This window comes from Drosophila serrata, unplaced genomic scaffold (genome assembly GCF_035046125.1).
Source record: "Drosophila serrata isolate PLE 108 unplaced genomic scaffold, ASM3504612v1 contig_276, whole genome shotgun sequence".
Lineage (NCBI taxonomy): Eukaryota > Metazoa > Arthropoda > Insecta > Diptera > Drosophilidae > Drosophila > Drosophila serrata.
This window is the reverse complement of record NW_028257174.1, coordinates 10,393,667-10,403,238: the sequence shown is the minus strand read 5'-3', so window position 1 is coordinate 10,403,238 and position 9,572 is coordinate 10,393,667. Positions and strand designations below refer to the sequence as shown.

At 40.7% G+C, this 9,572-nt stretch overlaps 1 protein-coding gene across 1 annotated transcript in view; it reads left to right on the top strand.

Moving 5' to 3' along the window:
* Window positions 1–9,572, top strand: part of LOC110181931 (uncharacterized) — a 53,959-nt gene that overhangs the window by 31,278 nt on the left and 13,109 nt on the right. The window contains exons 2-4 of the mRNA XM_020949866.2: window positions 3,717–3,914; window positions 4,050–4,170; window positions 6,930–7,077. Of these exons, the coding sequence (XP_020805525.2) occupies window positions 3,717–3,914; window positions 4,050–4,170; window positions 6,930–7,077 (467 nt within the window). The remainder of the gene's footprint in view (window positions 1–3,716; window positions 3,915–4,049; window positions 4,171–6,929; window positions 7,078–9,572) is intronic.

The window sequence follows — 9,572 nt, the reverse complement described above, 5'->3', positions numbered from 1 at the left end:
AGAGATATACTTAAATTATACTCTTACAAAAACAATCCTTAATAAAGGCTTTACACATTACATTATTTGCAGCCATAAAACAGCATTTGTGATGAGTAAAAAATGCTGGTAATTTAAACGGCTTTAATGGCCAGTTCAAACTGCCATTTGTGGCGCCAGTTTTGCAGGATTCAATCCTGCATTTCCGCCAGGACACGCTGACAGCAACCAGCTCGTTAGCCTTCAGCGGTGTGCCGGGGAAATTGAAAACCCGAAATGTGAAACTTAATATCGAGTGGATTTGGTGAAACTTTTTTTTATAAATATGCGACGAAATGAAACGAATTTCGACAACAACAAATGTTCGAATGTAATTAAAAGTTGGCGCCTGACATATGCGTACTTATCCCTTGGTATGATTATTATGATGCCAAAATAGAATAGAATAGAAGCTCTTCTCGTTTATCTATCCAGCTGCGACTGAATCCTGTCTGCATCTGCATCGACAGCCCCAATCAGAGCAGCCTTTAGCCTCGGAGCAATGGAATTTGGAATTATTTCAAAGTCCTTTCGAACAATGGCGGCAACTGATGCCTCCAAAGCCGCAGGATGCTGTAAGCTGAAACTTTTGCTCCTGGTTTTTTTTCAGCGTTGTCACATTAAATTTTAATTATGCGCTGAGCTAGGGGAAAATCTCCAGCTTCAGGTTCAGCTGCAGGTCATCTAAAACCAAACCCAACTCCTGACTGAAGCCTGTAACCTGCGGTCTTTGAAGCCATCTCACATGGCCCACACTCTAGACAACTGTGAGATATGTAGCTTGCCTTCTGATTTTCATCTTAGTTGGTTTCAAGCTTAACCTATTCGCAGCTGCAAGTTGCGGTCAAGTTGGCCCAGAACAACTGATTGCCTGGGCCCAAAATAGAATTGTTTTTGCACCGCAGAGTCCAGTGTCCTAACCCCCAGAGGAAACTTTAAGGCTTACCTGACTAGAAAATCCTTAATTTATAAAATCAACACAAAAGGAAGTATCAAGTAGACTAAAGAACTCAATTATGTCCTAAGTAGCTCAGAAATCACAAATCATAATAGCTACCTATAAATATAAAGGTTTCTATATATATAAAATACGCAGAATTTCTATAAATACCCTGTCCTTTATGGCCACAAAGAACTGCTCTATTTTGAGCTTCAGTAAGTTGACCTTTGCTAATTAGTAATTTTCCAGAAACGTACATTTTAGAAAGGTCGTAAAATGTTGATAGTCTCATTTCATTCTTTAAAATGGAAACTTTTCAAAATTATAATTCCAGCAAATATATATATATATATATTTCCATTTGCCAAAAGGACAACAATTTAATTTTGGCAACATTTTGATGATGGCAAAATGATCAAAATGAAACTAATTAAAACACTTAGCTGGAGTTGCGAGGACTGTGACATAATTGGCAGGGAGCTATGTAGGTCCCAGGTTCTGTGGTCCTGCGTTCGCTTTATCTAAGCATTCGTCACCACGAACTGATGACGGGTCAGGAATTTTGATTGCATATTTTCTGGGAGCTCACCCGGACCAGTTTTTAGCCCGGGAAAAGGTCCTGCGCTGATTGCAGCTGCAGTTCCTGCTAATTGCTCACCTGTGCGTGTGCAGCAAGTGCACTGAAAGAAACTAACAGTGGCACAAAGTATTTGACGAAGACTTTTACAGAAAGTATCATAAATTAGAGAAAATATATCTTCAGATAAAGGAAGAAGACTTCAAGGGATTAAGAGATTTTTCCTCAGCAACATCCCCTTCTTTCTTTCTACTGTAGAGACACTAAGTCCCATTGGCAACCAGAGAAGGTCAGAGCAAGTCGGTTTGAAAGGACAAAAACGTGGCTAAACCGCAGTTTCAGGCAGGACTCCCTTATGTCCTAGTCCTGGTCTTGGTCCCCATATCCCGGCCACAGAATCAATGAATGTTCCCCCCACAAAATGTGTACAAAATCCTGGCAGCACTTGGACCAGAGTCAGCGTTAATTTGCCAAATTGACTGCATTCTAATTTTTGCCACAAAAGCCTGCGGCAAGGAAATAGAATTCTAGAGCCGTTTAGTGTCCTGTCCGGCGGAGTTGTATGTGGAACTCCTCCATCTCCTGTGGTTTCCCGGGGCGTGTGAAGAGCAGCATGTTGCGGTTGCCACTCTGGCCATAATTGAGTCAATGATTAGTGAGCCTTGAACTGCACAACTGACCAAGCACTTTGACTATGTGGGGAACTAGGACTTGGACTGGCAAATATATGTTATGCTTTCTTATGTGACAAAAAAGAGGATTTTTACAATGTATTTCGGGTGGCAGTTTGCCCAGGATCAATCAGACATTCAAAATGGGAGTCTAGTTTATATAATTATGATTTAGAGAATGGCTAAAATCTATCAGTATACTTTATTTTACAAATGTGTAATTTATATATACATATAATTTAGTATATACTTGCAACATAGCGTAAGTTTCATGGATTCAAATTTATAGTCTTGGGTAATCAACCTTTAAACACATTTCCAAATCACTTTAGGGAATGTAATCAGCCTAAAAATCTATTCATATAGTCTCTTGTTTAATTACTCCCCCAATGAATCAAATTTAAAAATATAATCATTACCTATACCGGTTAATATTTTTTTAGAAATAAGTTTCAGGGATGTTATTAAATAACTTAAGCATTTTTTTCTACTCCATTACCTAATATATTCACTAGTTTGCTTCTTTGTTTAACTTTGTACAGCTCTTAGAGCTTAGAAATAAATTAGAATAGCGAGTTTGTAGTTGTAAGATCATCACTAATTTTCCATTTGATTAAATTTATTTTTTAGAAATCATAAAATTCCAAATTAAAGTTTATGTTAATGGATCGGCTAAGACTTTGACGAAATGAAACTGTATCTGGCTTTATATAAAAAAATTACTTCAATTTTCTCTTAAAATTGGCAACTTTTCTATGTAAATAATTAAACAAATTTCCAAAAATAAGTGCACTATTTATACAAACATAATGGACTTAACATTTGGCTTAACTTCACCGCTTACACACATTACACCATCACACACACACATTATCCACCTAAAACAGTTGACATTTCAGCACTTTTGCCCATGAAATCATAAATTTCTACGAATTTATTCCCATAATTATTTAATTAGATTACGTTGATTCTAATATTCGAAATTCGAAATGCAAATTTTAGATTTGGCATCAAGAAATTCAACCAATTGGCCAAGATTTTGATATTTAACTTAACAGTAGCTGTTGATTTTTGATTATTATATTACTATACATTACTTAGAAAAGTCAACAGTCGAACTTCAATGACTTGAACTGGGGTGTATAGAAACTAGAAGCTTAGGAAACTAAGCTAAAGAAGATTAATTCCCATTAAAAATTATAGATTATATAGTAAGCTGTAAGCTTTTTCATTTAGAAAGTGTTTGCTCTTCAAATTTGCACTTTGATCTTATTCATATTTAAAGATAAAGGTTTAAGAACAAGTTCAAGTTGAGGAAATTCGACTGTATGCATTTGTTATTTTGTTTACAATGGAATGTTAACATTATAGATGCCACCTTGTTTATTTGCTGCTGAGTTTGGCCTTTGTTTTTTGGCTACAGAGCTCCGCCCGCTGGTGGTGCCCCTTGACTTGTGGCAGAATCTCATCTCTCTCCCTCTGTATATCTCTCTCTCTCTCTCCCTCTTAGATCCACCCACAGGGATGAGTTTGGCACCCAGCGTGTCTACAAGAAGACGTCACCCAATTGTGTGCTCACCCTGTATCTACCAACCCGCGAGATCACGCTCACCGGCAACAATCCATCCGTGTTGCGTGGCATTGTCTATGTCGACCCCAAAGCCATTCAGGGATATCGCGTATACGCCCAGTTGACGCTCACGTTCCGGTGAGATTACTCATACGCCCCTGTGGCACAGCTATATCGATTTCTTTGAGTTTTCAGCAAAACAATCATTTTGATTTCGGCCTCCTAACTGAGTCAAATACTCAAAAGACCTCTTTCATATTTTCCCCTTCTCAGTTATGGCCGCGAGGACGAGGAGGTGATGGGTCTACGATTCTGCAACGAGGCCATCATGTCGCTGCATCAGATTTGGCCACGTCTCGAGGAACCAACGCCGGAGTCACTCAGTCCCCTGCAGGTAATCATAGTAATTGAAATTATGCATGCCGGAGCCCCCGGGTCGAGGTCGGGGTCCTGCATCCTGCATCCTGCATCCTGCAGCATCCACCAGCAAGAGCCCCAGGCAGTTGCGGGCGAGTCGAGCAGCTGTCCAACTTTCGGCGGCGGCATTAACAATTGATGACGTTGCGGGAGCGCTGCACTGTGGCACTTCCCCCTCGCCACCCAATCTATCCGTCCATCCGTCCTTCCCAATTCAATCCATCGGGGAAAGCGCCTCGCTGCACAGGACCATAAATAATTGGCAAATTTGCAGAGCTTTGCAACGCCATCATTTGGCACCTCATTGGCGAGGAGAGAGCGTTGCCCAGCTGGGGAGCGTCTGAAATTTCACCTGGTCTATGCCAGTGAGTCCTGGCTGAAATTTCACCTGGTCTATGCCAGTGAGTCCTGGCTGGTCAGCAAAAGATTCCAGCTGAAATTTCTACATAGCTTAGCTCAACTTTAAGGTTAATAGACCTGGCTCTAACATGAATTATAGCTTCAAGTTAAATCATAGATAAATATAAACAATATTGTTTCAAATTAACTTAAATCAAATTTTCTCATTTGATTGAAAACAATATACAATTCCTGATTGCAATAAAAAACTAACTGGAATTAAATGCGCTAATTGACAGGCTGGCTTGCATTTAATTTGATTATTTCAATGCCGTGCAACCATTTTTTTTAGTCGAATTTGCTTTTGTCCTTTCGATAGGTGAATGCTAATACCAAATGTCTTTATGACGAACTGACTGACTGTGGCGAAGTCCCCGGGCTGAGTCCTTGAGTCACTCGAAAGACCCCACTCTTGGATTTTTATGACTCCGGACGCCGGATGCTGACATCTCACGTGCGCCCTCGAATTGAAATATATGTATATATATGTTTATTTGTTCCGTTGTTCCTCGGGAATCCTCCGAGTTCGATGCACTTAAACCAATTGAAAATCAATTTAATTTAGCTAAAAGCCAAACAAATGTTTGCCATTGGCTCTCGAAATTCCAAAGACCCTGTTTTTGGGACAAGCCAAGGGGACTGGCCAGAAAACTTTCGAATTCAACTTTTCGCATTTTTATTAAATTTGACAAGGAATAATTTATTTGCCTGCCGTCGCCGCATTTCCAATACAAAATGGGGCGGGAAACAGCTCTCCCTCCTTGCTTCCTAACGAATTTGGTTAGCCAAAAAAGTCCAGTATTATGGACTCACTGGCAACCGTATCCGTTTAGGGTCCTTACCGGACTTAGACAGGGGCAGGGACTTTGCCAGGGACTTGGACAAGGACAGCCAAGAGGGGCGCACGCATAATTAAATAAATTTGATTTTAATAACTTGCCCAGCGACAAGAGCCGGCCAAGATGAAGGCAAGGAGAGGGAAGCCAGGACGAAAATAGGCCTAGGCAAACAAAAGTGATGATGGGAACTTGGGATGCTTGCTCAAAGGAAATACGACACTGGGAGAAAAGGGATGTAGCTTCCTCTAGAGTGAGTGTAATTTGTATAGGTTTAAGCCTTTTCTAATATTTACAAGGCTCAAAAGAGGGACTAACTTACTTACAAATAATGAGTACAACTGACATATAAATTGCTCCCCTTAAACCCTATTTTTTCCCCAGTGTAGGAATATATATATACCGAGAAAAGGAACAACTTGTTGCAGTACATATTTGATAGATTGAGCTGGGCCGAGCAAAGAGATTCGCCAGCGATTGATTATAATGCTGAAGGGAGTGAGAGATAGCTGGATATCTTGAAAGCGGGATAGGTACATAGATAGCTGGATAGCTGGATCCTGGCTGCTGCCAGGACAACAGCCAAGACAGAAGGTGTCAGGCTGAGGGCGAGAAAAAGGTTTAGGGATACCGGAGACACCTCAAGATGGCGCACGATGACAGGGCTATCGAATGGTAAAGTTCACGCATCCGATACAATTTTTCCGAGTTCAGAGTTCACAACTTGCAAGCTCACTAGCATCCCGACGGTTAAGTCCCATAATCATTATCCTTTTTGAGGCCAGACCCTGTCGGATCCCAGTGTCCTTGTGGCTACCGTTGTCCCAGGCAACCTGGGAATAAGTACACGCGCCAACATTTAGTCCTTGGCATATGAATGAGTATACCGTGTCATATATTAGAGTGGACTCTACCAGTTAAGGATGTTCAAATAATCACGAGTCCCTATCATTACATATATGTATATATTCTTGTCATTTAAATTACATATTTCATATTACTTTAAACAAAAAATATACAATATGTAACAAATATTAAGCAACACCTAAGTAAACTATAGATTTTTTTAGTATTGAACAAGTTCCACTTCAGAATACCTATATACATCGATCTGTAGGTTTTTATATATACATTTATATGTTTATTTATGTATACAGATGTGCGTAATCAAATGCAAATGAAATGCCGGGCAATAACACAGAATCCAAATCCGAATCCGGAATCAGACAAAGAAACAGCTTCAGCCAAACAATTTTATTTTTTTGCTTTTGTTTTGAGGCTCAACAACAAGGCCGAAATGCATAATTAAAGTGGTAAATAAATAAACATATCCGATTCGCCTGTAACTGAGGCAATTACGCCGACTTTGGCCACGGCCTTGGGTTAGGACTGAAGCTAGCTGCCCGTCCTCCGGCTGCTGCGAGAATCAATCAAAATGCTAAAACGGTATTCGCATCTGCCTTACACTCTGTCCCCATTTCTCTGTATCTCGTTTTGCCAGGAGGCTTTGATGAAGCGCCTGGGCGATGGCGCCCATCCCTTCACCCTGTCGCTATCCGCCCATGCCCCGCCCAGTGTGCAGCTGGTCCCGGCCAAGCGATACTATGGAGCCCCGATCGGCACCAGCTACGATGTCCGCTGCTTCATTGGTAAGTCTTTGAAACTAACAGAGTTCCAGGATAACACCAGGGACTCTACAGACTATATATGTAGTATAGGGGTAAAGGGAGGGGAATGTATCAGATCCTTGTCCAGAAATTTATTTAATTTATATTTATTTTTCTACATTTATTAAAATCTGATTTAAAATCACTTTAAGTAATGCATTAGTAGTAGTAAAAATACGCTTTTACTTTGCATTAATATATGTTTCAGGGAAAAATAAGGATATATAATTGATAAACCTATGTATAGTACTTTTAAATTTATAATTAAACCACAACTAAACATTTGAGCCTTTAAATTTAGGTACAAATTCAACTAGAACTCAATTAAAAAGAACAACATTTTGACAAAGTTTCTTTACTCTTTAAATATTATTTCTTTAAACTCAACCATACTAGCTCTGTAATTACTGACTATTTACTTAATTTGTGTTAAGGAAAAAGGAGGAAATTTAAGAATTTAAAGTAGGTCAACTGCCTTAAATGATACACAGACCAACTTGGCGAGTCTTGGCCAGGTTAACAGACACAGACACAGGCACGGGTACATGGGCAAGGACACGGGAAAAGTCTGTCGACAAATGTCTGGGACTGGGTCACAGACACGGACGCGGACACGGACAGGGACTGGCTACACCTGAAGCACACTCTACACTCGCATTGCTGGCATCTCCTGGCACCCAGCACCTGCAGCACTCTTTCTCCTCATCCTCCTCCTCCTCTTCCCAACCCATCAGACCCAATCTACTCATCGACAGAACCCAATGGGAAATGGGAAATGGGAATCTCCGCCGGCGACCGTGACTGTGACTGTGCGACAATCAACACGGGTGCCATGGGAGCTCAATTATATGTGTATATAAATATCTATCCATCTGCCGCCATCAGTCCGTCAGCTGGCACGCCCATTTTGCCCCGAAACGAAGGTTTTTCCCCCCCTGTATCCTTCGTCCCTCTGACGTCAACAAGAGGGGGAGATTTGTGATTGATTTTTGTATAACGAACGTTTTCCACTCGGTTTTTTGTTTTATTTTCGTATACCTTACCTTACCTACAGCTACATTTTTTAGTTACAAAGGGGGGGAGGAAGGTGTTTTCATTTATTTACAATCAAACACCCAAATTTTGGCTATCCTCTGGTATCCTATGGTATCATTTGAACACTTGAAACATGATATGGCCAAAGACGTTTTCATTTAATAAACAAAATTGCATTATTTTAGAAAATTATTAGTAGGGATTTATGTGTAAGAAAGTTTATTTTTTGCATTTTTGAATATTATTTTAATTAATCCCTTTAAAAGTTTAAGAATCACTTTAGTTTTATGCTTAATTTGAGCTTGATTTAAAGAACACTTGTAAATCGTTACTTCGGACCCATCTATTGAGGCATTATTTTTTTAGTTTTCTTTTCTGAGAAGACCGAAAGTGGATAGGGAAAATGAATACAAAAATAAAATCCATATTAAATGCTTTCACTGAACGAAGCCGTCGGCTTGGATTCAGATTGAGATTCAGATCCCCAGATTGGTACTGAATTGATATTGTTTCAGTTGCTCCATGGCACCCCGCGGCCCTGCGAAAGATGTCCGATAGACTCTTTGTGTTTTTTTTTGTCGCTGTTCAGGACATGGCTGCGATATGCAATATCCTGTTAAATGAAAGCGTGCGACTTGCCGCCAGCCAAGACGAGTCCTGGTCATGCTTGTGGTCGTGGTCCTGTCACTCGTTCAATTGTCGCATTTAGCATGCAAAGCTCCCTCTCTCCCTCTGTCTTTCTGCTACCGCCCCAAGCCAGGCAAGTTCCTGAATTTACTGGCCACCTCCTCCTCCATAATCATACGCTATCAGCCAGGACATAACCGAAGACGTGCTGCTCTCAAGTACCAACTGGACACAAAAGCACTACCATTGTGTTCAAGTAGTCTGAAGGAGCTACTTTAATTACAGATCTGTGTGATTTGACTAGCTTTGGTTTCCTTTCAAATTTCCCCCCATTGTCCACACAATTTCCGGTTATTTACTTAAGTTTATTCATGTATTTGGTGAAAATATGTATAGAATTGGAGGGTGAATAATATCTTAGGGCTTGAATATGAAACGCACTGTACACACTCTCGCACTTAAGACTCCATTTCTCATTATCGCACGCCCCTCATTAGCCCGTATATCGTTCGTATCGCCCCCGTTATCCAATATTCCCATAGAGTCCCTTAGCGACGATGAGCCCATATGAGCCGCGGAGCCCAAGATCAGGCATAAGCGTCCCAATCTGCTGACCCGTTGGCTCCTTGAGCTATTCTGCCGCGGCTGCTGTGCCTGTATGTGCACGGCCCCCGAAGGTAAGCAGGTTGGCGGCCGGATGTGGATGTGATTGTGAATGTGAATGTTGTATAACCCCGAAGGAATGTGAATGAGATCTCTCTCTCTCTTTCTCTCTGTGTGTGTGTTTCCGTTCAGAACTTGTTGTCGTATCCGTA